We start from the raw sequence: 27,288 nt of genomic DNA on the forward strand, positions 1-27,288 counted from the left end.
TTCATCCTTTGGCTGTCCTATGAATGTGGCTCTGGGACAGCGCTGCCTGCATGAGTGCAGGGAGCTAGTCAAACCAGAACCTATGCAACCACTCACTTGATTGTAATCAATAAAGTTGTGGCCTAAATTTCTGCCAAAAACCAAACCAAATATCTGACTCCTGTGTGAATCTATTTATGGGAAAGGTAAAAGGTCTAAACACGCAAAGATCAAGAGAAAGGGGAATACCCAATTAACACAAATGCTTTATTTTACGACCATGAGAAAAAAACATAAAGGCATTTAGTTTTTGCAAAATCATACTACAAGGAAACAGGTAAAGATGGACTGAGCCAAAATGTCATGGAATTACCACATACAGAACTCGTAATAAGTTTTGAAATTAGTGCCCCAGAGCTTTCATCAACCCTACATGCAAGAATGCAAAAGCAGACAGAAGAAGATGCTATAGTCACAAACTTAAACAAGCCTCTATGACGTAATTTGAAAGATTTTCAAGTATCTTACTTTGTCTTACTCACCATGAGACCTTACTATGCATTGAAGATGTTTGATGAGCTCTGCTCCTCCAGGCCAAATTGCTCTTAGAAAGCTGCAGAAAGGGGCCAAAGTTTCACATACATCTGGCACATCCACCAAGAGTTCATGGCAACTGCTGCTGGTCAGCACATGCACACTACAAGAAAGGTAGTTGCTACTAGGCTAAGGCTCAAGTTTCCATATTAGAACATCAGTTGTCCTCCCAAGCCATTCCTGAGGAAGTAGCACTCAGTCAGTACTATGAATTGCTGCCACACGGCAATCCAGTCTTATTGAGGTTATGGAAAGTTGTGTTTTACATGCTCCTCTTTTCTCCAAGAAACACATTAAAGAGCATATTTTCCTCCATCATCATATCCAGCATGGAACATAGTTTTGTGGTGTTACCCACTATAAAATCCCAATCTCCATGCATTCCTTTTCCCATTTACACTACCTATTACAATGTTTTTTGTCAATACTTAACCAACATATCCCAAACTTTTTTTCTGTTTACAAATTCATAATCAGATTAAAACACATAATTTCTTTATACCTCCTTAGAACTGTATGAAATCAGTAGTTTCCTCTGCATTGTTCTAATATCATCCATAGCTGAAGCATTCCTTCTGAATCCAGCTTACGCTACTCGCAACACTTATTTTTTGCCGTAAGGTAAAGGGACCCCTGACCATTAGGTCCAGTCGCAGACGACTCTGGGGTTGCAGTGCTCATCTTGATTTATTGGCCGAGGGAGCCGGCGTACAGCTTCCAGGTCATGTGGCGAGCATGACTAAGCCGCTTCTGGCGAAACAGAGCAGCGCACGGAAACGCTGTTTACCTTCCCACCAGAGTGGTACCTATTTATCTACTTGTACTTTGACGTGCTTTTGAACCGCTAGGTTGGCAGGAGCAGGGACCGAGCAACGGCAGCTCAGCCCGTCGCAGAGATTCAAACTGCCAACCTTTTGATCGGCAAGCCCTTGGCTCTGTGGTTTCACCCACAGCGCCACCCGCATCCCATTTATTGCCTTACTAAGGTCTTATTTATTGCAATACTAAGGTCATCTACTTAAACTGCACCGACCTCCATAAAAAAGGCACATGGAACAAAAGGCAAATAAATTTGAATCAAACCTAACACATGTTGCTCTTTGTGCTTGCAGATTTGCACTTCCAGATAATCTAAAGAGTCTGACGGCCATACATCTCCACATCAACTGCAGTTTCCATTACAATGGCAAAACCAAGTTCAGAAAGTATCAAAAGTTGAACTAGGGTAGATTCTGGCTCTTTAGAATGAATGTGAAGTAGTCTCTTTCAACAGTATATTCTATGAGGCTTGAAACCCTGCAGTTGACATGTTCAAGCACCATTTGAAAATTATATTTACCCAGGTTTTTAATCTGACATCTGTTTTACATTGAGGTACAGTGCACACACCACTTTTTAGTACTGTACAATGTAATGATTTTACAGTTATGTTTAATTTAGATGCTTGTTTTAATGATTTACTACATAAAGGCACCTTCTGCTCCAGATTGGAATAAGGGTTGGGTACAAAAACATCGAAATAATAATAACTATTATTATTACAAATGAAATTTCAGTTCCAGCATGTGAAATTTAGCTACATGCACAAACAAGAACAATCTCTATGCCTCCCTAGGGCCTTTGCTTCTCTGTCCACACCTTTTATTTATCTATCTAATAAAATTTATATACTGCTTAATTGTATATGAAACCTCCAAGCAATTTACAAAAAAATATAAAATATACATTTTGTTGTTTTTTGTTCTGTTTTATGGTATATTCATTTGTGTTTTTAACAGTGTTGTAAGTCAGTTAGAGACCTTTGGGTAACAAGTGACTAACATCTAAAAGAAAAAGAAAAATAATTTTTTATTATTATTAATAAAACTCAAAGTTCAGAGCAAGTTTAAAGAATTTGAAAATGAGTAAAATCGGCAGTTAAAATTATACATTAAAAGCTAAAATTACAGACTTAAATACAGGTTAACTTCACCTGTCTGGCTCGACTTCCCTAAACAGGAGAGTTTTTAGCACATGCTGAAAAGAATACAGTGAAGGTATGTGCCTAATGTCAATGGACAGGGAATTCCAGAGTGCAAGAGCTGCCACAGTAAAATATCAATTATTTACAGGTGTAGAACAAACATAATGTGGCACTTGCAAAAGTACAGGTTCCATGGATTGAAGTGGCTGAGTGGGTATATATGGTGTAAGGATATCCTTCAAGTAAACTGGCCTCAAGCTGTTAAAGTTTCCTACCAACAACACAGAACTCCTATGTTTCTCTCCCATCCATTCATCCTTCATCACATACCTCAATGGAAGCTCTATCTACCCCACCATATTCCTGCCTCTAGGAATATGTCCCTGCTTTGGCTCTCCGGCTTCCTACACCCTCCAACTATACTGACTTGAGCATCCTGTCTTTGTTCCCAAATTGTTAGCAACAGGACAGACCCCAGCATAAGTCCTGTGTGAATGTTTTTTAAGGCACTTCTCTCACAAAAGTTATAGTGTTTGGCAGTGGGCTGTCTCTCTTCCCCCTCAGCAGTAAACCTTTGCAAATGTTTTACGGCATCATAACAAACATCCAAGAGTGATTATTCAGGACAGGCAGTTTTCAGTCTGTTACCTAGAGTCTACTGTATGTATTTCATCCAAAAGACTCAAGGCTCTAAACATTCCCCTCTAACCTAAGTTCCAACAAACTAAAACAGCAATTCAAAACAAGAACCTACATGTTGGGAAGACTCTACAAATGTGATTGTTAGAATGTCAGCTTATGCAAAGGCCTGCATTACTTTTAATTTTTATACAGTATTTAGCGATTTTAGGTGCTTTGTAAATAATAAAACAACATGGCAGATGTCTGTGCTCAAGTACTGTAATGGCATGATGCGCAGCAAAGGTGTTAAGCTCCTAAAACAAAGAACCTCAAATATCTAACTGGTCAAGAATAACAACATGCAATCATCCTTCCTAGAAGCTGCCCTCCTCTCTGTATCCCTCATATAGCATCTAGGACAATCTCTCCAGGAATACCTTGTGACCCTTCATTGCTTCCAGAATATAGCAATATAACACACACACAAGAGTATATGAGATCCCAGTTCACTTCAGTCTAAGCATGTGGAAGAGAATGGAGAACAAGTGAAACTTCTGTTATGATTAAAATGGAAAACTTTACAATAAGGGGGCAGTTTTAACCCTGGAATACCCTCTCTCAATAAAATCCACCAAGCACCACTTCTTACTTTTAGGCATCTGTTCAAGACTTTCTTGTATCAACAGGTCTCTTCAGTTGATGGATTTTAAGAGATTGGCCCGTTCTTTACGACGTTTCTGTTTTTATATTTTCCATATCTTGACTGTGATTTAATATTAGTTGGACAATGCTTAGATGCTTTCTATAGGATTTTGTGGTTTATAAATATTTTTTATAAATAAACTTTATCTCCACTCAATTTTATCTAAGATCCTCTTCCTTGAGTCACTAGCAATGTGGTTCATCAGTCACCATTTGACCACTAATAGACAGTAATTAGGAATTGGGCAAGGATGCAAAGAAGAAATCAACTGCCATGGAAGGATCATTTGTTAGTGGGTGGCACCTACCTCTATTATTCATTCCATCCCAAATAATTTAGAGCAGATATGGGGGACCTTTGGCCCTCTTGATGTTGATGAACTACAACTCCCATCAGCCCCAGCAAGCAACGCCAGTCGCCAGGAGTGATGAAAGCTGTGATAGAATCAGAGTTGGAAGGGACCACAAGGGTCATCTAGTCCAACCACTGCAAAGCAGGAATCTTTTTGCCCAACATACGATCTTGAACCCACAACCCTGAGATTAAGAGTCTCATGCTCTATCAATCGAGCTATCCTCTGTGGTAGTTCAGCAACATCTGGTTGCCCAAATGTTTCTCACAGTTGCCTTAAAGATATATAATAGAATCATAGTTGTAGTATTGCAAGGGACCCCAGAGGTCATCTAGTCCAACTCCTGGCAATACATGACAGATGGCCATCCAGCCTCTGCTTAAAAGGAGGAAGGAGAGTCCACCACCTCTCGTGGGAATCTGTTCCACTGTCAAACAGCTCTTACTGCCAGAAATTTCTTCCTAATATTTAGTCGGAAACTCCTTTATTGTAAATTGAATCCACTGGTTTGAATACCACCCCCCCCCCCAGAGCAGAAGAAAACAAGCTTGCTTCATCTTCCATATGATATATTTGAAGATGGCTATCACATATCCTCTCAGCCTCCTTTTTACCAGGTTAAACATATCCAACTCCCTCAACCATTCCTAAGGCTTTGTTTCCAGACCCTTTATCGTCTTGGCTGCCCTCCTATGCACACATTGCAACTTGTCAATATCTTTCTTAAATTGTGGTGCCCAGAACTGGACACAGCACTTCAGGTGTGGTCTGACCAAGGCAGACTAGAGCGAGACTATTACTTCTCTTCATCAGGACATACATATATGCCTTCCACATACATTAGCAAAATCTGTAAGGTTTGTAATGCCCCAAAAGTTTATGGCATAAACTATTTGTTCACTGAAACTGAAAAGACAGAATGGTAAAAGCATGTTCAAGCAAATTTAAACCCAGTATGTTTATGCAAATACAGGAAGTCAGCACAAAAAGAAAACACATAAACTGTACAACATTCCCATATGGTTGATGGAATTAACAAAAGCAAATAAAGCTGAACAGGCCTTGCTCCTATGACTATCAATCCCCTTACCTCTTTGATATGGCAAAGATTACAATTCAGCTCCCCATAAGAGGTCCAGATACAAAATACAGTAAATGCCTCTTCCACAAACCACCTTCCTGTTTCAGTTTTTTGAACTTTCACTAATGATGCCAAGCATTCTCCTCCTTTTCCAAAAAAGTTCCACTCCTTCCCAGAGATATGTTTGCAAAAAAGACCACTCTGTGGTATATTCAAAACCAGTTTATTACATATGAAAACAAAAGATTACATATGAAAACAAAAAAAGGGCAAAAGAAACTACAGTACTTCAACAAGTAACATGCAAAAAAAAAAAATATCCTAAAGCAGGGGAACAACATAAACTGCATTTAGCAGAATATAGGAGAAACACTAAAACAATATTTGGGACAAATTACCCTTTGTGCGATAATCATTTTAGACCACGAGAGAGCACTCATTAAAAATTTGGACACTCATTATATAGCCTCTAATTCTGTGTCCTAGACTTTAAGTTTAGCGACCTTAAGGTCAGAGATAAAATGCCTAGGGAGAACACAATGTTCGACCACTAGTTTCTGTAGGTTTCCATTTACAAAGTTTGAGTTGCATCCATTCATTCTTCCGGGAAGAAACTACAGTATCCTGTTTGGCTTACATACTTGATACATCTGATGAAAACTCTTATCTATTGCTGTTTTAAAAGATGCCACTATATATTTGGCTACCACACATGTAAACAATTAACATTCTGGAATTAGGACTGCCTCACACATGACACTTTCCTTACTCAGGACCACTTTTCATGCCTTACTTTATACTCAACCACACAGAATACACACCACCTTAAGGACACCTGTCTATTACCTGCAGGTTAGCCCTTCAAAATTATCAGTAGGATCAGCTGATTAGCAACTGAGCCTTCCTTGCACCCTATAGCGGCAAGCAGTGCTATCTATGCCTGTACATCCTTCACAAGTGTGTGTGTGTGTGTGTGTGTGTGTGTGTTTTGTATATACAGGTATGTGAACCGAAGTGCAAAACACCACATAATATAAACAGCCCACAGAGTGCCAGAGTGTGAACCCTAGTTGCACTCGTACACTCAGGGAAGCAAATGTATGAAATCAGGAATGACAACTTAACATGCACATTTCGTTTTCCCCAGGAGAGGCTTAATGTGCCAGACATTTTCTACTGCGAGAAGCACGACATCCCAAAGATTACACCCTTTGCCACAACAAATGACCCCACCAGCCTTTCCCAACACGGATGCCCCTTCATCTCCCTCAAGCCCTCCGTTTTGCGCTCCCTTCGCCTCGCGGGCCTTTCTGAGCAGCTGACCCCCCGCACCTACCCTCAAGCCCTCCCCGCAAAACGCTCCCGCAGCGGAGGCAGAGGCCTCTCTGCTGCTCCTTCCGCAACCCCCCTTGGGCTTCCACGCCCTGCCCTTCACACGCCTCACCTCAGAGGCCCGAACCCCGGAGTCCTTCCTCCCCCCCCCCTTTGGCCCCTCCTCCCCACCCCTTCCTTCCTACCTGCGCGGGCTCCACGCTGGCCGGGAGCCCCTCGGGCAAGGCCTGGAAGAGGAGCAGAGCCATTGCACCGAGGAGCCTCCTCTCCATCCCCCCACCCCACCCCCCGCTCCCCAGCTCACTTCACCCGGCGACTGTGAAGTCTGACCCGTGAACTGGTGTACCCCGGGAGGCTTACCCCGCCCACGGCATGCTCCCCATTGGGCAGGAGGAGGGACTTCTTTTCTTTCATTGGGCGTCTCCGCTGCTCTTTAAAAGACCGCCTCAGAAGCAGAAGACATGAGGCGTAGGTTCCGCCCTCTTGGGCGTCGGCCAATGAAAGGAGCGGCGAGGCGGCCATGTTAAGTGTGGCGGAAACTGTTGGACAAAGCGAGAGAATCCGCCAACTATCAAAAACATTTAAAGGGGCAGCAGATTGAAAGCTCAGGAGGAGAGGAGCGTGCAGGGTCCTTTTGTGGGGTTCCGCCTTCCGCCACCGCGGCGGGATCTTTTGATAGGTCCAGGACCATCAGACATAATTAGCTTTATTAGTAAAGGATAGGCAAGATTAAAAAGGCAATTGCTCTAGACTAGAGTAAGATGGGAAAAGGGTAAAAGGCGGATCTAGACGGATCCTCATGAATTCATATGATTTTTTCATTCAAATGAAAAAAAAACACAATGATACTGTAGACCACATCTCAGTCTATATGTAGCATCAAAAAAATCATGCACCCACTGTTTTGTGGGGCCACAATGGTGCAAAAACTTGTTTAAAAAACACGGATCCTCATGGATCCTCATGATTTCTGCATTGGGACACCCCAAACTCACCGTCAAATCACATATCATGTCCAGGGGCACAGCCTGCACCACAAAAATCTGGGATCCATGGCTTCCTCGCGACAATATGGCGCAAAAACTTGGTTTTGAAGCACGGATCCTCACGGATCCGCACCCTTTTTGCATTGGGCCACCCCTAACTAACCGTCAAATCACACATAATGTCCAGGGGCACAGCCTGCACCACAAAAAACACGGGTCCACCGCTTCCTGGCGACACCACGGCCCAAAAACGGGGTTCTGAAGCACGGATCCTCACGGATCCGCACCCTTTTTGCACTGCGCCACATCAAACTCACCGGCAAATCACGCATCATAGCCAGGGGCACAGCTTGCACCACAAAAAACACGGATCCAACGCTTCCTGGCGACACCACGGCCCAAAAACGGGGTTCTGCACCACAAAAACATAGATCCGAGGCATGGATCCACATGAATTCATATGATTTTTATATTGAAACAAAATAAAACCACCATGATACTCTACACCAAATACTAATCTATAGGCAGGACCAAAAAAATCACGTTTCCACTATTCCGTGAGGCCGCAATGGCGCAAAAACATGGTTCTGAAGCGCGGATCCTCACGGATCCTCACCCTTTTTGCACTGGGCCACATCAAACTCAACGGCAAATGACACAACATAGCCAGGGGCACAGCCTGCACCACAAAAAACACGGATCCACCGCTTCCTGGCGACACCACGGCCCAAAAACGGGGTTCTGAAGCACGGATCCTCATGGATCCGCACCCTTTTTGCACTGCGCCACATCAAACTCACCGGCAAATCACACATCATAGCCAGGGGCACAGCTTGCACCACAAAAAACACGGATCCAACGCTTCCTGGCGACACCACGGCCCAAAAACGGGGTTCTGCACCACAAAAATATAGATCCGAGGCATGGATCCACAGGAATTCATATGATTTTTATATTGAAACAAAATAAAACCACCATGATACTCTACACCAAATACTAATCTATAGGCAGGACCAAAAAAATCACGTTTCCACTATTCCGTGAGGCTGCAATGGCGCAAAAACATGGTTCTGAAGTGCGGATCCTAACGAATCCGCACCCTTTTGCACTGCGCCACATCAAACTCACCGGCAAATCACACATCATAGCCAGAGGCACAGCCTGCACCACAAAAAACACGGGTCCACCGCTTCCTGGCGACACCACGGCCCAAAAACGGGGTTCTGAAGCGCGGATCCTCACGAATCCGCACCCCTTTTGCACTGCGCCACATCAAACTCACCGGCAAGTCACACAACATAGCCAGGGGCACAGCCTGCACCACAAACATCATGGATTCACCGCTTCCTGGCAACACTAGGGCCCAAAAACGTGGTTCTGAAGCACGGATCCTCATGGATCCGCACCCTTTTTGCACTGCGCCACATCAAACTCACCGGCAAATCACACATCATAGCCAGGGGCACAGCCTGCACCACAAACATCATGGATCCACCGCTTCCTGGCGACACCACGGCCCAAAAACGGGGTTCTGAAGCACGGATCCTCATGGATCCGCACCCTTTTTGCACTGCGCCACATCAAACTCAACGGCAAATGACACAACATAGCCAGGGGCACAGCCTGCACCACAAAAAACACGGATCCACCGCTTCCTGGCGACACCACGGCCCAAAAACGGGGTTCTGAAGCACGGATCCTCATGGATCCGCACCCTTTTTGCACTGCGCCACATCAAACTCACCGGCAAATCACACATCATAGCCAGGGGCACAGCTTGCACCACAAAAAACACGGATCCAACGCTTCCTGGCGACACCACGGCCCAAAAACGGGGTTCTGCACCACAAAAATATAGATCCGAGGCATGGATCCACATGAATTCATATGATTTTTATATTGAAACAAAATAAAACCACCATGATACTCTACACCAAATACTAATCTATAGGCAGGACCAAAAAAATCACGTTTCCACTATTCCGTGAGGCTGCAATGGCGCAAAAACATGGTTCTGAAGTGCGGATCCTCACGAATCCGCACCCTTTTGCACTGCGCCACATCAAACTCACCGGCAAATCACACATCATAGCCAGGGGCACAGCCTGCACCACAAAAAACACGGGTCCACCGCTTCCTGGCCGCACCACGGCCCAAAAACGGGGTTCTGAAGCGCGGATCCTCACGAATCCGCACCCTTTTGCACTGCGCCACATCAAACTCACCGGCAAATCACACATCAAAGCCAGGGGCACAGCCTGCACCACAAACATCATGGATTCACCGCTTCCTGGCAACACTAGGGCCCAAAAACGTGGTTCTGAAGCACGGATCCCCATGGATCCGCACCCTTTTTGCACTGCGCCACATCAAACTCACCGGCAAATCACACATCATAGCCAGGGGCACAGCCTGCACCACAAACATCATGGATCCACCGCTTCCTGGTGACACCATGGCCCAAAAACCGGGTTCTGAAGCGCGGGTCCTTATGGATCCGCACCCTTTTTGTATTGGGCCACCCCTAACTCATTGTCACATCACATATCATATCCAGGGGCACAGCCTGCACCACAGAAAACACGGATCCACAACATCCTGGCGACACCGTGGACCAAAAATGTTTTTTTCAAGCGCGAATCCTCATGGTTTTTGCATTCTGGGACCCCAGATTCACCCTTAATTCAAATATCTTGTACATAACCACAGATCTGACCACAAAAAGCATGGATCTACTGCTTCGTGGTCCTGGCCAGATGCTGCCCTGGATATAATGGCCAATATTTAGGTCTGTGTGCTGGGATGCAGGAAATGGAGTCGGCTGAATCTCAATCCATTAAAGATGGGGGTCCAATGGCTTGGCCGGAATGATTTTGGTTCGGTTTGCCAGCTCCCAGCTCTTGATGATGCACAATAGTCACCTGTACCCGCCATCAGGAGTCTGGGTGTGATCCTGGATGCTTTTGTCTCTATGGAGGCACTGGTCACAAATGTAGCCAAACTGGCATTTTAAAATCTTTACAGGTTAGGCAATTGGTACTGTACCTGTCTCTTTCCAACCTAGCCATGGTGGTCCATGAAGCAGTCACCTGCAGTCTAGACTACTTTAACTTGCTCTACACCTGAGCTGGGGTGGGCGGAGTATAAATGTGATAGATAGATAGATAGATAGATAGATAGATAGATAGATAGATAGATAGACAGATGATAGACAGACAGACAGATAGATAGATAGATACGCAGGGCTACTCTTGAGACTACTCTAGAAACTCCAAATGGTCTAAAATGCAGGTGCATGAGTTCTTACTCGGACTTTGTGGAGAGCCCACATTCAGTTGGTGGTTCATCAGCTGGATTGGCTCCAGGTGGAGTATCAAATCAGGTTCAAGGTTTTGGTGCTAACCTTTAAAGCCTAAACAGTCTGTCACCTTTCTTATCTGTGGGAATTATCTTCCAATACATCCCCCAAAGAGGGTGATGCTTATCTAACAGCAACCTACTGGTGGTCCCTGGCCCAAAACATATCCAGCTGTCCCAACCAGAGCCAGAGCCTTTTTGGTGGAACACTTTGTCTAATGAGACCAGGGCTCAGCGCAATGTATCTCAGTTATCTCACTCGCTGGGTCATCACCTTACAGTGGTGAGTGGGCTTGCACATTCCTATGGCCCTTGTGAGCGAAGCAGGGCCTCCCAAGGCGGTAAGGTCAAAGGGAAGGAGCTAGACAAAGAATGATCCAAGAAGTCCTCAACGGCAGAATAGGCGGGTGTAAACAAGCGGTATGTTACAATGGCTGTGAAGGCAGATGAAGGCTGCAGCAGATAAGATCTACCAGTTTGTCATGACTACTCATGCCATTGGAACAGAGCCCTACTGCAAAGACACTGCGTTGGTCATTGTGCACTGATCTACACACCTAAAACAAATTCACGCACAGGCATCTTCCAAAAACCCAACCCAAACCCCCAAAGTCCCATGGTGATTGGCAAATGGTAACGGGGGCAGGATCATGAAATCTGGAAGCCCCTAGTCATGAACTGGCACATGGGTGGTAGATACAGATTCAGTTGTTCTGACTCAAGGAACGAGGCAGTTGAGCAGCTCTGCAGCTGTATCCATGACTGAGCAGCCCTTTTAGGATCCACTCTGCTCACCCCGAAAAGGGGGAGGGGCTAGGAAAGGTGGCCTAAACATAGTCTGCTTCCCCTTTTCCCTGTCTGGATTACTGCACCCAGTGAGGTCACCACCCAGTGGTCGTAAAAGACAATCCAACTTTGGAACATGGAACATACGGACTTTGTCAGATAATACAAATAACGAGCGTCCTGAATACAGAACTGCCATCATTGCAAGAGAGCTGCAGCGTTTTAACATCAATATTGCAGCGCTTCAAGAGATTCGAAGAGCAGGCGAGAAACAGCTGAAGGAAGAAAAAGGAGGCTACACATTCTTCTGGAAAGGTCTATCTGAACAAAAACATTGAATACATGGGATAGGCTTCGCTATCAAAAACGACCTTGTGAAGCTCCTGTCAGAAGTCCCTACCGGTATTAATGAGCGACTCTCAACCCTTCAAATAAAGCTCACCAAAAACCAACAGGCTACTATTATAAGCGCTCATGCACCAACACTGGATGCTGATGAAGACATGAAATAAATTTTTTTACTCTCAGCTGGATACCATCCTATCAGAGACACCTAAGGAAGATAAAATTATCCTCCTGGGTGATTTTAATGCAAGAGTTGGGCGAGATTTCGATCTGTGGCCTGGGACTATTGGGAAAGAAGGAGTTGGCAACAGCAACCAGAACGGAATTTTACTTTTGATGATATGTGCAGCGCACAACCTTGTTATTACCAACACACTCTTTCGACAGAAAAATAAATTTAAAACTTCATGGAGGCATGAAAGTCTTCTTCACCGTCGCTATCGCCACTTGGTAGGCTTGATGTTGAGCTCTAACCAGTGTCCGGTCCAATTCAGAATGAGTTTTCTGCCACCGGCGCTCTAGCTGTCTCAGCGACCGTTTCCTCACCCTCAGCTCTGGAGAACACCATTGGGCTGTCTGGGCTCCATGCAATTGGAGAGGGCGCCTCAGAACCAGACAGCCCTGGTTAACTCCGCATTCCAGCGAGCCACCAGGAAATCAGATGAAAAGCCCTCAACATGGGATAAAGCATCCCCTACCACTCTCTGGAAACCATTTGGACCCATTAAGTGACAGGGGCGGACCATCCAAATCGGTCCCACCTCCCTGCAGAGGGGAAGGGTTGCGGAGAAGTCCAGTTGCACCAGGAAGTGATCCGACCATGGCACTTCTTTTGTTTTGCTTTTACTTAATGTCAGATCACCAGCATCCATAGAGGTGAGCACCAGATCTAAGGCATGTCCGTGACTATGAGTTGGGCCAAACTTATTCAGGGACAGCTCCATGGAGGCCATGCTTTCCACGAAGTCCCGAGCAGCCCCTTGTAAGGTCGTGTCGGCATGGATGTTAAAATCCCCTAGGACCACCAAACTAGGTGTCTCCAGGAGAACATCCGCCACGACCTGACCTGAAGCAGCTCGGGCAGGGAATCCTTGGTGCAGCGGGGAGGTCGGTACACCAAAAGGAATCCTGTACTGCCCCTATTGCCCAACTTCCAGAACATGCACTCAGAGAACTGGGTATTTCAGGTAGGACACCTGATGCAAGCTAGTGACTTCCTAAAAATCACTGCATACCCCCCCTCCCCACCCACATGACCTGGGTTGCTGTGCATAACAGAAACCTGGTGGACAACCAGATGCTAAGACAGGCCCATCTGCTTCATCCAACCAAATCTCTGTTACACATGCCAGGTGAAGTCCTCCATCCACAATCAAGTCAGGGATGGCAGTGGTCTTATGAATCATTGTCCTAGCATTGCACAGCAGCACCTTCAGGTCGTGTGGGTTTCCCTTGTTGAGCACAAATATAACATTGAATCACAATGGTACAAAAAGCAGAGGTTGGAAGCAGAGGCGTAGCATCCAGGGGCGGCATTGCCGTGGAGGCACCCCCTGGGGGCGGGACATCATGACGCCATGACGTCATGACATCATGATGCATGCGTCAGGACCCGCCGAGCGAACGCTGGCTCCTGGGGCTTCCCTGTCTATGCTGCTTTAAAAATCCGGGCATGCGCAGTCCATCTCAGCCGGCGCTGCTGCTCCAGGGGCAACCCGCTAAGCGAGTGCTGGCTCCTGGAGCTCCCCCGTCCGTGCTGTAGCAACACGGGTGGGGGAGCCCCACAAGCCGCCGATCTCGCAGGGCAGCCCCATAGCGGCAGTGACGGGTGGACCCCGGATGGGCCGCAGGGCAGAGTGGCTTCACTCTGCGGCTTTCTCTGGGCCACCGGCGGGGCGGGGCTGGCCCAAGTGTCACCCCTGCCCTCCCCTGGAATATGGGGCAGACCGCCCCCCGCCGCCCGTCTCTATGCCCCTGGTTGGAAGAGACGACAAGGGCCATCCAGTCCAACCCCCTGCCAAGCAGGATACACCATCAAAGCATTCCTGACAGATGGCTGTCAAGCCTCTGCTTAAAGACCTCCAAAGAAGGAGACTCCACCACACTCCTTGGCAGCGAATTCCACTGTCGAACAGCTCTTAATGTCAGGAAGTTATTCCTAATGTTTAGGTGGAATCTTCTTTCTTGCACTTTGAATCCATTGCCCCGTGTCCGCTTCTCTGGAGCAGCAGAAAACAGCCTTTCACCCTCCTCTATGTGACATCCTTTTATATATTTGAACATGGCTATCACATCACCCCTTAACCTTCTCTTCTCTAGGCCAGCTCCCTAAGCCGTTCCTCATAAGGCATCGTTTCCAAGCCTTTGACCATTTTGGTTGCCCTCATCTGAACACGTTCCAGCTTGTCAGTATCCTTCTTGAACTGTGGTGCCCAGAACTGGACACAGTACTCCAGGTGAGGTCTGACCAGAGCAGAATACAATGGTACTATTACTTCCCTCCCCTTCATGGATCACTGCCTTGTCGTGGTGAAGGGGCTTGAATTACTCAGGGAAGCTATGAGCTATGCCGTGCAGGGCCACCCAAGATGGACAGGTCATAGTGGAGAGTTTGGACCAAACGTGATCCACCTGGAGGAGGAACTGGCAACCCACTCCAGTATCCCTGCCAAGAAAACTCCATGGACAAAGACAACAGGCATATAAAAGATATGACGCTGGAAGATGAGCCCCTCAGGTCGGAAGGCGTCCAACATGCTACTGGGGAAGAGCGGAGGACAAGTACAAGTAGATCCAAAGCAGATGAAGCGGCTGGGCCAAAGCCGAAAGGACACTCAGTTGCGGATATGCCTGGAAGCGAAAGGAAAGTCCAATGCTGTAAAGAAAAGTATTGCATAGGAACCTGGAATGTAAGAACCATGAACCTTGGTAAGCTGGATGTGGTCAAAAATGAGATGGCAAGAATAAACATTGACATCCTAGGCATCAGTGAACTAAAATGGACGGGAATGGGCGAATTCAGTTCAGATGACTATCATATCTACTACTGCGGGCAGGAATCCCGTAAAAGAAATGGAGTGGCCCTCATAGTCAACAAAAGAGTGGCGAAAGCTGTACTGGGATGCAATTTCAAAAATGATAGATTGATCTCGATACGAATCCAAGGCAGTCCTTTTAACATCACAGTAATCCAAGTTTATGCACCAACTTCCAGTGCTGAAGAAACTGAAATTGACCAATTCTATGAAGACTTACAACACCTTATAGAAATGACACCAAAGAAGGATGTTCTTCTCATTATAGGGGATTGGAATGCTAAAGTAGGGAGTCAAGAGATAAAAGGAACAACTGGCAAGTTTGGCCTTGGAGTTCAAAATGAAGCAGGGCAAAGGCTAATAGAGTTCTGTCAGGAGAACAAGCTGGTCATCACAAACACTCTTTTCCAACAACACAAGAGACGACTCTACACATGGACTTCACCAGATGGGCGACATCGAAATCAGATTGATTATATTCTCTGCAGCCAAAGATGGAGAAGCTCTATACACTCAGCAAAAACAAGACCTGGAGCTGACTGTGGCTCTGATCATCAGCTTCTTATAGCAAAATTCCAGCTTAAACTGAAGAAAGTAGGAAAAACCACTGGGCCAGTAAGATACAATCTAAATCAAATTCCTTATGAATACACAGTTGAAGTGAAAAACAGGTTTAAGGACTTAGATTTGGTGGATAGAGTGCCTGAAGAACTGTGGATGGAGGCTCGTAACATTATACAGGAGGCAGCAACGAAAACCATCCCAATGAAAAAGAAATGCAAGAAAGCAAAGTGGCTGTCCAATGAGGCCTTAAAAATAGCGGGGGAGAGAAGGCAAGCAAAATGCGAGGGAGATAGTGAAAGATACAGGAAATTGAATGCAGATTTCCAAAGAATAGCAAGGAGAGACAAGAGGGCCTTTCTAAACGAACAATGCAAAGAAATAGAGGAAAATAACAGAATGGGAAAAACCAGAGATCTGTTCAAGAAAATTGGAGATATGAAAGGAACATTTCGTACAAAGATTACCACAATTAAGGACAAAAGTGGAAAGGACCTAACAGAAGCAGAAGACATCAAGAAGAGGTGGCAAGAATACACAGAGGAACTATACCAGAAAGATATAGAGGTCTCATACACCCCAGGTAGTGTGGTTGCTGACCTTGAGCCAGACATCCTGGAGAGTGAAGTCAAATGGGCCTTAGAAAGCCTTGCTAACAACAAGGCCAGTGGAAGTGATGATATTCCAGCTGAACTATTTAAAATCCTAAAAGATGATGCTGTTAAGGTGCTACACTCAATATGCCAACAAGTTTGGAAAACTCAGCAGTGGCCAGAGGATTGGAGAAGATCAGTTTACATCCCAATCCCAAAGAAGGGCAGTGCCAAAGAATGCTCTAACAACCGCACAATTGCACTCATTTCACACGCTAGCAAGGTTATGCTTAAAATTCTACAAGGCAGGCTTAAGCAGTACGTGGACCGAGAACTCCCAGAAGTGCAAGCTGGATTTCGAAGGGGCAGAGGAACCAGAGACCAAATTGCAAACATGCGCTGGATTATGGAGAAAGCTAGAGAGTTCCAGAAAAACATCTACTTCTGCTTCATTGACTACGCAAAAGCATTTGACTGTGTCGACCACAGCAAACTATGGAAAGTTCTTAAAGAAATGGGAGTGCCGGATCACCTCATCTGTCTCCTGAGAAATCTCTATTTGGGACAAGAAGCTACAGTTAGAACTGGATATGGAATAACTGATTGGTTCAAAATTGGGAAAGGAGTACGACAAGGCTGTATATTGTCTCCCTGCTTATTTAACTTATATGCAGATTTCATCATGCGAAAGGCTGGGCTGGATGAATCCCAAACCGGAATTAAGATTGCCGGAAAAAATATCAACAACCTCAGATATGCTGATGATACTACCTTGATGGCAGAAAGTGAGGAGGAATTAAAGAACCTTTTAATGAGGGTGAAAGAAGAGAGCGCAAAATATGGTCTGAAGCTCAACATCAAAAAAACTAAGATCATGGCCACTGGTCCCATCACCTCCTGGCAAATAGAAGGGGAAGAAATGGAGGCAGTGAGAGATTTCACTTTCTTGGGTTCCATGATCACTGCAGATGGTGACAGCAGTCACGAAATTAGAAGACGCCTGCTTCTTGGGAGAAAAGCAATGACAAACATAGACAGCATCTTAAAAAGCAGAGACATCACCTTGCCGACAAAGGTCCGTATAGTTAAAGCTATGGTTTTCCCAGTAGTAATGTACGGAAGTGAGAGCTGGACCATCAAGAAGGCTGATCGCCGAAGAATTGATGCTTTTGAATTATGGTGCTGGAGGAGACTCTTGAGAGTCCCATGGACTGCAAGAAGATAAAACCTATCCATTCTTAAAGAAATCAGCCCTGAGTGCTCACTAGAAGGACAGATCCTGAAGTTGAGGCTCCAGTACTTGGGCCACCTTATGAGAAGAGAAGACTCCCTAGAAAAGACCCTGATGTTGGGAAAGATGGAGGGCACAAGGAGAAGGGGACGGCAGAGGATGAGATGGTTGGACAGTGTTCTCAAAGCGACTGGCATGAGTTTGGCCAAACTGCGAGAGGCAGTGAAGGATAGGCGTGCGTGGCGTGGTCTGGTCCATGGGGTCACGAAGAGTCGGACACGACTGAACGACTGAACAACAACAACAACAACAACAACAAGCAGATTCATATTTCTCTTCTTCTTTAATACTTCAGCATGAATTTGATCTGTTCTTGAAGACGAACCATGTCTTGGTACAATATATAGTCGTACATTCTCCTCTTGGCTCTAATAAAAACGTTCCAGTGGTCACATTAACAGTGCAGGAGAGGGTATTTTTGTGATTAATGTGGTGCAACATGATTTTTGTGGTGCAGGTTGTGCCCCGGGCTATGATGTGTGATTTTCCGGTGACTTCTGGGTGGCCCAAAACAAAAAGGGTGAGGATCCATGAGGATCCGTGCTTCAGAACCAGGTTTTGGGGCCGTGGTATCACCACGAAGCGGTGGACCCGTGTTTTTTGTGGTGCAGGCTGTGCCCCTGGCTTTGATGTGTGATTTGCCGGTGAGTTTGATGTGGCGCAGTGCAAAAAGGGTGCAGATTCGTGAGGATCCGCGCTTCAGAACCCCGTTTTTGGGCCGTGGTGTCGCCAGGAAGCGGTGGACCCGTGTTTTTTGTGGTGCAGGCTGTGCCCCTGGCTATGATGTGTGACTTTCCGGTGAGTTTGATGTGGCGCAGTGCAAAAGGGTGCAGATTCGTGAGGATCCGCGCTTCAGAACCCCGTTTTTGGGCCGTGGTGTCGCCAGGAAGCGGTGGACCCGTGTTTTTTGTGGTGCAGGCTGTGCCCCTGGCTATGATGTGTGATTTGCCTGTGAGTTTGATGTGGCGCAGTGCAAAAGGGTGCGGATTCGTGAGGATCCGCGCTTCAGAACCCCGTTTTTGGGCCGTGGTGTCGCCAGGAAGCGGTGGACCCGTGTTTTTTGTGGTGCAGGCTGTGCCCCTGGCTATGATGTGTGACTTTCCGGTGAGTTTGATGTGGCGCAGTGCAAAAGGGTGCAGATTCGTGAGGATCCGCGCTTCAGAACCCCGTTTTTGGGCCGTGGTGTCGCCAGGAAGCGGTGGACCCGTGTTTTTTGTGGTGCAGGCTGTGCCCCTGGCTATGATGTGTGATTTGCCTGTGAGTTTGATGTGGCGCAGTGCCAAAAGGGTGCGGATTCGTGAGGATCCGCTCTTCAGAACCCCGTTTTTGGGCCGTGGTGCGGCCAGGAAGCGGTGGACCCGTGTTTTTTGTGGTGCAGGCTGTGCCCCTGGCTATGATGTGTGACTTGCCGTTGAGTTTGATGTGGCGCAGTGCAAAAGGGTGCGGATTCGTGAGGATCCGCGCTTCAGAACCCTGTTTTTGGGCCGTGGTGTCTCCAGGAAGCGGTGGACCCGTGTTTTTTGTGGTGCAGGCTGTGCCCCTGGCTATGATGTGTGACTTGACGGTGAGTTTGATGTGGCGCAGTGCAAAAAGGGTGAGGATCCGTGAGGATCCGCGCTTCAGAACCATGTTTTTGCGCCATTGCGGCCTCACGGAATAGTGGAAACGTGATTTTTTTGGTGCTGCCTATAGATTCATATTTGGTCTAGAGTATCATGGTGGTTTTGTTTTGTTTCAATATAAAAATCATATGAATTCATGTGGATCCATGCCTCGGATCTATGTTTTTTGTGGTGCAGAACCCTGTTTTTTGGCCGTGGTGTCGCCAGGAAGCGGTGGACCCGTGTTTTTTGTGGTGCAGGCTGTACCCCTTGCTATGATGTGTGATTTGCCGGTGAATTTGGTGTGGCCCAGTGCAAAAAGGGTGAGGATCCGTGAGGATCCACGCTTCAGAACCACGTTTTTGATCCACGGTGTTGCCAGGATGCTGTGGACCCGTGTTTTTGTGGTGCAGGCTGTGCCCCTGGACATTATGTGTGATTTGACGGTGAGTTAGGGGTGGCCCAATGCAAAAAGGGTGCGGATCCGTGAGGATCCATGCTTCAAAACCAAGTTTTTGCGCCCTATTGTCGCGAGGAAGCCATGGATCCCAGATTTTTGTGGTGGAGGCTGTGCCCCTGGACATGATATGTGATTTGACGGTGAGTTTGGGGTGTCCCAATGCAGAAATCATGAGGATCCATGAGGATCCGTGTTTTTTAAACAAGTTTTTGCACCATTGTGGCCCCACAAAACAGTGGATGCATGATTTTTTTGATGCTACATATAGACTGAGATGTGGTCTACAGTATCATGGTGGGTTTTTTTCATTTGAATGAAAAAATCATATGAATTCATGAGGATCCGTCTAGATCCGCCTTTTACCCTGGACCAGTAAGATGCTCATTCACACGCCGAACATGAATCCTTGTCCTGCTTCTCAGCATACGCTGCACAGATCCCACAGCCGACTGCATTCAATCGCTTCTCGGCCTTTTGGCTAAGATCAAGTGTTCAATTCACTTCCTGAATCTCCATGACCCAAACACTCACTCACCCAAGCATCTTCTGTTCCTTCCATTACCGGTGACAATCACAGCATTTCTTGGTTGGAGAGAATCTGCAGGCTGTCTTTATGCGCCCTGTGACTGAATACACCTGCCTCTGAAGCAACCTTGGTTTATGGCAAGAGAGGCATCCGCCTTGTGGCGGCTCCAGTGACTGAGGAGGTGCAGAAAGGAGAGGGAAAGCCGGGTCAGGCTGAGAGCACGAGCCATCCAGCTTATAATAGCGTTCCTTTCATGAAGACACGGGGCAACTGATCACCATGCCAGGAAGCTGAGGGACAGCTCTGCCAGTGGATCACCGTCCAAAATGTAGTGGTCATTCTGGATGGCTTGAAGGAAAGAAAACGTAACTTATTCAGCAGAAACTGGATCATCTGAATGCACAACCAGTTTCAAATAAGCTCAGAACTCTAGGAGGCACCAAAAGATAAGATCCAATTCATTCAACCACTTAAGTGGGCTGTTTCTTACATAATTACATCTACGTTAGCCTTCAATGCCATGCTGTACCATTCATATGCTCACAATACTTTTTTTTTTTTAGTATGGCAGTTCACTGTGGTGAAAATGCATTCTCTTGCTGTTTGTACTGAGACAAAGGTACAGTATGTATGAACTAGCTGTCCTAGAAATTCACAACAGATATAACCCTTCATTTCCCCCTCCAAACAGTGGTTCATTTAGGTAATTTTAGGCATTAGACAATGGTCTCACGTGAGGGGGGGCTCTTTAGATTTAATATGTATTACTGCACTTACTTCAAATGGTCTTGTGTCCTCCCCATTAAATGGTAACGTGCATTATGGAGCATCTCTTCCCATGCCATGTATATAACCCTCTCCCTCCTTCTTGTTGCTTTCAGTTATCCAAGACCTGTTTATTCTGGCAGTCTTTTTTTTAATGAAGATTTTTTTTATTGTTGTTAACCTTCAACCCCCATCTCATTTGTAACTGATTTGTACAACTTTTATGAAATTGGAAACTTCATATGCTAAGATCCACCTTGAATTGTGTATTCACATGCGGACATCATTAAGAAGAGCTCTGCTGTATGAGGCCAAAAGCCCATTTAGTCTACCATTTTGTTCTCCTTCAGGTAGCATTATTGACACTACGGTAGTAAATGTTATTAGATCAGGTTTTGCATTTTACAGTTACATAAAGTTCTACCAGCTGAGCTATCTGGAGCTATCCAATTCTGCCTCCCCTTTATCATGGCACTTATTATTTTATTTTGCAATTTCTTTATTCCTCACTCCCACCCAAATTAATATTTGGCAGCTTTGGTTACCCTTAACACTCCAGATATCATAAACTAAATATATCCATATGTATACTGTTGGGTTTCTTTCCCCCTCACCCACACACTCATCCCAACTGCAATGAAATGTAGTGAGTCAAAGATACAAATATGCACTTGCCAGCCAGGTTTTGTATGAAAACAAGAGACGTCATCTGCAGTAATACAGATCTTAACAAACTAACACTTCAAAGGATCTGGAAAGCTGTGTTTCTGGGAAGGGGAGAGGATGTAGGAGGAGGATTAAACACATATGTGGAAAACAAGAACATACCCTTGAAATATGTGAGAAATACAAGTTAAAAATGCCTTGTTTTTTGTTTTGTTGCTATGTAATTCACAAAGGTTGCGGTCCCAAATTCAGTTACATGCTCAAGCTCTTTTGAGCATGTAAATGAATAGCATTTAAGTGCACTTTACTTTGTGTAAGACTGACTGTAGACAAAGGAAACTCTTGTTGATTTCCATCTTTCAATGAAAGAGAAATCATTTGCTATCCCTGGATCTAAATAAAATTCTAAAATGTGCTGGGTCGGATTAAGAAGTTTTACAAAAACAAAACACCCCACACTTTAATGCAAAGAAAACACAAGTATACCAGAACTGAAATGAAACTAATACAGAATAAAATTCATCAGTGGAAGATGCCCCATTTTACAGTTTAGAAATATAAATGGGTTTATCCACAGTCCAATTCATAGGCAGTTAACACACGGAAATTGAGATAGGAACAGACTGTTGATGTTTATACAGTAGGTGGGCTGACGGCATATTCTATTGTTGTGGGACTGGGGGTCAAAAAGGAGAAGGAAACTAGTAGTTTTAGAAGACTTCTTTTTGGCATCCATCTGTCTTGGGAGACAATGGAGGAGTGCACCTTTGTGGATGTTGGAGAGTTACAGTGTCTGCTGTGGCTAGAGACCAATATGGAGAGACATGTTTTGTTGCAACTGAAGCAGATATGGCATCTGGTTGTGCTGCTGCAGATGCACTATGACATTTCTTCTCTTTGCGCTTCTTGCAGCTGTCATTCCTTCTCTGGTCACTGCTGCGGATACACAATCTGTGTCCAGGCACTGTGGTTGTCTACAAGGGATTCCCACATGACAGGGTTGTTTCTTTTCTTCTTTGGCTGGTGCGGTAGTTCACTCTGCTTGTTGAGTGATACTCTGAACTTCAAACACCCATTGAAGCAGGTGGACAGTGGCAGGTCAGCACTTTATTGACCTGGGGCTGCCCTGCTTAAGGCAGGCAGTAGCTGACCAGTGAGACACAGTGAACTTTCCCACTGATGAAGGCAACCTGTTGTGCTCATACCTTATAACTCATAACTGCTGCCTCACATGTTTTTACTGCATTTGTAGCACCAAAGTGACCTCTCCAGGGTGCAAGCCTGGGCAGTGTGCATGGAGGTTCTGGGCTGCCCAGATGACAAGATCACCTCCATCTCGGCCTCGCTGATATGATCCAATCACTGTCAGTTACCAAAGGCAAGCCTTTAAAGTGGCTAGGAAATACCTGAAATACCCAAACCTGAGTAGGGATAATGTGATCAAAGTATCCTGTGTGTGAAGAGAGACTGCCGTTTGAGGAAGACATACAGGCACAGAGGGCTGACATTTTGTGTTCCAGCTAACAGCATTTCAGGGTGCTGGCTGTCTCCCTGGTCACCTGATATGGGCACAGTGGACTTTGGCTCTCTGTTTGGAGTGTTTAAGCTGTGCCTCCACCTATGCTCGAATTATATATTTGTAAATAAGCACAATTACAGAACACCAGTAAACTTCTCGGTCCTTTTCCCAAATGAAACCAAAAGCACTGTGTTGCTGAACCTTCTCAGGTATGCTCAGTGCAGTGAGTGTAACTAACAATATAAAAATAGGCATGACTTGCTGGTGACACCGAGTTTTTAGAAAGCTAGTTACTCCTGAATTGAAGTGCTCAGCTTCTGTTATCCTTCTTGTTTGCTCCTGTATATAGTACAGTAAGCCTGCAACTTACACACATTTAACTTGTGCACATTCAGATTTACAAGCATGGCAAAAAATAATAATAGAAAGTTCAAAATTTTCCCAAGGTTCCAGGAAAATGATGTTGACAATCCCACCCACCATTTAAAGATCTTATTAATTGGTTTTCTGTGCTCCTTTTTATTCTGTTTTTATTGCACATCTCTAAGTCACTTTCAATACGATTTCAAATATAAAAAGTCAATAATATTTTAAATTTTTAAGTCCCTCCAATTCATAAGATTATGGACAGCCAGAGATGAGTGTGCTAGGCTTTACTCTGCATTTATGTTCTGGGATACAGCAACAGCTTAGCCCAAATAGATTTTGAGAATGAGAATGTGCTCATCTTGCAAGAATTCTGCAGCAGACTTGCAGGGATCCTACGATACAAATCAGTATAGAAATGATTTGAAATCAATTGTTCTACAGGAAATTTTAGAGCCAAGTTTAGTTTGCTCATTACCAACTAGGTAGGTAGTGACGACGCTATCAGTGTCTGAATTCTGCTGTTCAAACAAAGAGAGATGGGAAACAGAATGGAACTCTGTGTTCCTCCGCAAAAATTGGCACATGCTTCCAGATCACAGAGAGTCCATGTTACTTGTAATGCAACAAGTACTGGACATGGTTAAAACAACATGGCTTGTTCCTACGACAAATCTCAGAACTGAAGTTGATGGTTCAGTGTCGAAAGCGTTTCTCTCTGTGTGTCTAGGGCTAACAGGTGGGGCTGGGCAGGTAGTTTAGGTCAGATTCACAGCATACATTTAAAGCACATCTAACATATATATAAAGCACATGATTTATCCCAAAGAATCCTGGGAACTATAGCTTTCCCCTCACAGAACTATTCCCCAGCATTCTTAACTACAGTTCCCAAGATTCGTTGGGTAAATTCATGTGTTTTATATATACATGGTGCTGACCTAGACTGGGAAATTTATTGGAGGGGTGGGAAGAGTTAAATGCCTCACTACAAAGTTGCACGTTCTCTGACCAAATTGGTTGCTGTTGAAGTAACATGAAATAATAGCAACAGGCGCTTCAGATTTCTTTCAGTTAATCCCTAAAATGATACTGAAGTATATTCATGTTATTAAAGCACATTCATATTCATGTTAGTAACCACTGATTATTGCAGAGTGTTAACGTAACCTTTGAGATAGTTATTACTCTGGTATCTTGATTGCAGATGCGGGACACATTGATTTCAGTCAATTATCTGCTTTGCATGTGGTTTTACAATCACAGCTGTGCAGTGCCTGTAAAACAGGAGTAGGCAGCCAGGACACCAGGCGTGGAGATTGGAGAACCTTTTTCAGCCCGAGGGCCACATTCCCACATAGGCAACCTTCCAGGGCTTGCACTCCAATGGTGCTTGGGGCCAGAGACAAAAGCGGGTGGAGCAAAAGATGTGAGCCTCGCCTTTATATAATAGGCTTGCAATCCTGCCCCCCTTTCGTCTTCTTGTGTAATCTTCATTAAAGCTGGTATTGCGCCTTGGGATTTGGAACCATTAAAACAATATAATTAGTATTAAAAAAAAACATTCAAGTAAATCTGGTCAGCAACTTTAATACCCTTTAAAGATAGACAGGCACTTGCTAAAGGCTCCATCACTAGGGCAAATAATATTGGGGATAGGGGACACCTTTGTTTTGCACCCATTTATTGAAAACATTCCCAAATCCCAACTGTTGATTCTTAAGCAAGCCTTCCACTCTGTAAATAGGTTCATAAACAACTTTACAAGTTGGAAGCCCATTCTTATTGTTCTAAAAAACCCAAGTTTACAATATTCAGTGTACGAGGGTCGCTCGTATTTCCTGACCCACTTCCGGTTATCGTAGGAGGATGAAATTGCACGTGTATAATTATACATCTCTCCATAGGTAATGTGGTAATTTGTAGCTCTGAACATGATAGAGAATTGGCATCTTTCTCCTTTGATGTACAGATGAAGCTCGGATAAGCCTACCTGGTTGGGCACACACAGCGTTCTAATTTATCAGTTCAGGCCTCTATATGGTTTTCTATTTCATTCTTAGTATAAGAGTGATGTTCTTTTTTCAAATCATGCTTTTACAAGTTGCACTGTGTTTAAAATCACCAGGCTTTCAATAATGAGCATATGCAAGCTTATTCATCTGGGAAGGGAAATTTACCTCCAAAATTGTCTTAGACCATAATTCCCTGCTCCCGACAGATGAATTAGTTAATTTGACTGATCCTAGAATTTGACCCCCATTGCAGGGCTATTAGGTGAAGGCTTGTCTGAGCAGAATCAAGGTTTCTTTGGTATTTTCCAAAGAACTGGAATCATCCCGTTCACTCATTGTCTTCACTATTTGGTTTCAGGCCCAGAAACAGCATTAGTTTGTTTGCTTCTTTGTGAGTAGAGAGACTAGGTCATCAAAGCTGACTATAAGTTTAAAGGGGAATTTCCAGTGGTGTCCCAGTCCTGCTTTTCTCAGTTGCTCAATGTAGGGTTTAAAGCTTTTTCTGCATTGTAGCATGTTTTGACTCCAATCTTGATAAAGACTTGTGTGCCTCCCAGTGGTTCCAAGCTTCTGGCTGTTGTTTTATAAATACTTCTTTCTTCATCACATATTGTATAAAAACCAACTACAGAATCAGATTCCCCTGGCATATTTCCTCCTCTTAGCTTGGGGTTAAGTATTCTACAGACTTGCTCTATATCTTGCAGTAAGATGTAAATTAGGAAACAGTTCATTAAGCCGTGCTATTAAGCTTTTTATTGTCTCCACAGTAACCTTCTCCCCAGGACCCCATGTCACCCTAAGATTATTGTGGAGATTACTGCCCTCGAGGTCCACCAGTTTGCCACCTGACTTCTTGCTTCTCCTTTGACAGGGCCCAAATAACAGCTTTGTGCTTCAAGCATAGGGTCTTTACTTTGCAATCTTTTAATATGTCAGTTCCTTTAAGTTTGTTGCAGTTTTGATGCTTTTGACCAGTCTTCCACTATATCAGTCCTGAATTTAACCAGTTGTTGTTGTTCAGTCGTTCAGTCGTGTCCGACTCTTCGTGACCCCATAGACCAGAGCACGCCAGGCACGCCTATCCTTCACTGCCTCTCGCAGTTTGGCCAAACTCATGTTAGTAATTTAACCAGTATATAGCCATAAATCCACCATAAATGTTCCTTTTAATGCCATTGAAGAACCCACATTACCTCAAGGGCCTATTACTGAGGCAGCGCCCCATTCTTATGTGATCTGAAATCCTTGATGCATCTTAGGTCAGGCATGCCTGAAACTGAAGCAAATCAAATTCTAGGATCTGTCAAATTAACTGATTCATCTGTGGGGAGCAGGGAATTATGGTCTAAGCCACCATCTTGGTGGAATGATGTCACCATCCCCACTTGCTTTGATTTAAAACACATTTATAGGGATATACATCTATATAGCTATGCAAGAGTGCTGGAGGAGACTCTTGAGAGTCCCATGGACTGCAAAAAGGTCAAACCTATCCATTCTTAAGGAAATCAGCCCTGAGTGCTCACTGGAAGGACAGGTCCTGAAGCTGAGGCTCTGATACTTTGGCCACCTCATGAGAAGAGAAGACTCCCTGGAAAAGACCCTGTTGTTGGGAAAGATGGAAGGCACAAGGAGAAGAGGACGATAAGATGGTTGGACAGTGTTCTCGAAGCTACCAACATGAGTCTCACCAAACTGCGGGAGGTAGTGGAAGACAGGAGGGCCTGGCGTGCTTTGGTCCATAGGATCACGAAGAGTCGGGCATGACTAAACGACTAAACAACAACA

At 45.0% G+C, this 27,288-nt stretch overlaps 1 protein-coding gene across 3 annotated transcripts in view; it reads right to left on the bottom strand.

Annotated features, from left to right (window-relative positions):
• Nucleotides 1-20,257, bottom strand: part of WBP1L (WW domain binding protein 1 like) — a 59,628-nt gene extending 39,371 nt beyond the window's left edge. Inside the window, exon 1 of one of the 3 annotated variants that reach the window (XM_033149781.1) lies at nt 20,176-20,257. In XM_033149781.1, coding sequence (XP_033005672.1) covers nt 20,176-20,199 — 24 coding nt within the window. In that variant the 5' untranslated portion in view covers nt 20,200-20,257. Of the gene's footprint in view, nt 1-6,810; nt 6,941-6,985; nt 7,163-20,175 lie in introns of those variants that run through there. The other 2 variants (XM_033149777.1, XM_033149778.1) reach the window with 2 other exon arrangements.
• Nucleotides 20,258-27,288: the final 7,031 nt, after the last annotated feature.

The sequence above is a fragment of the Lacerta agilis genome, chromosome 5 (genome assembly GCF_009819535.1).
Source record: "Lacerta agilis isolate rLacAgi1 chromosome 5, rLacAgi1.pri, whole genome shotgun sequence".
In the NCBI taxonomy this organism is placed as follows: domain Eukaryota; kingdom Metazoa; phylum Chordata; class Lepidosauria; order Squamata; family Lacertidae; genus Lacerta; species Lacerta agilis.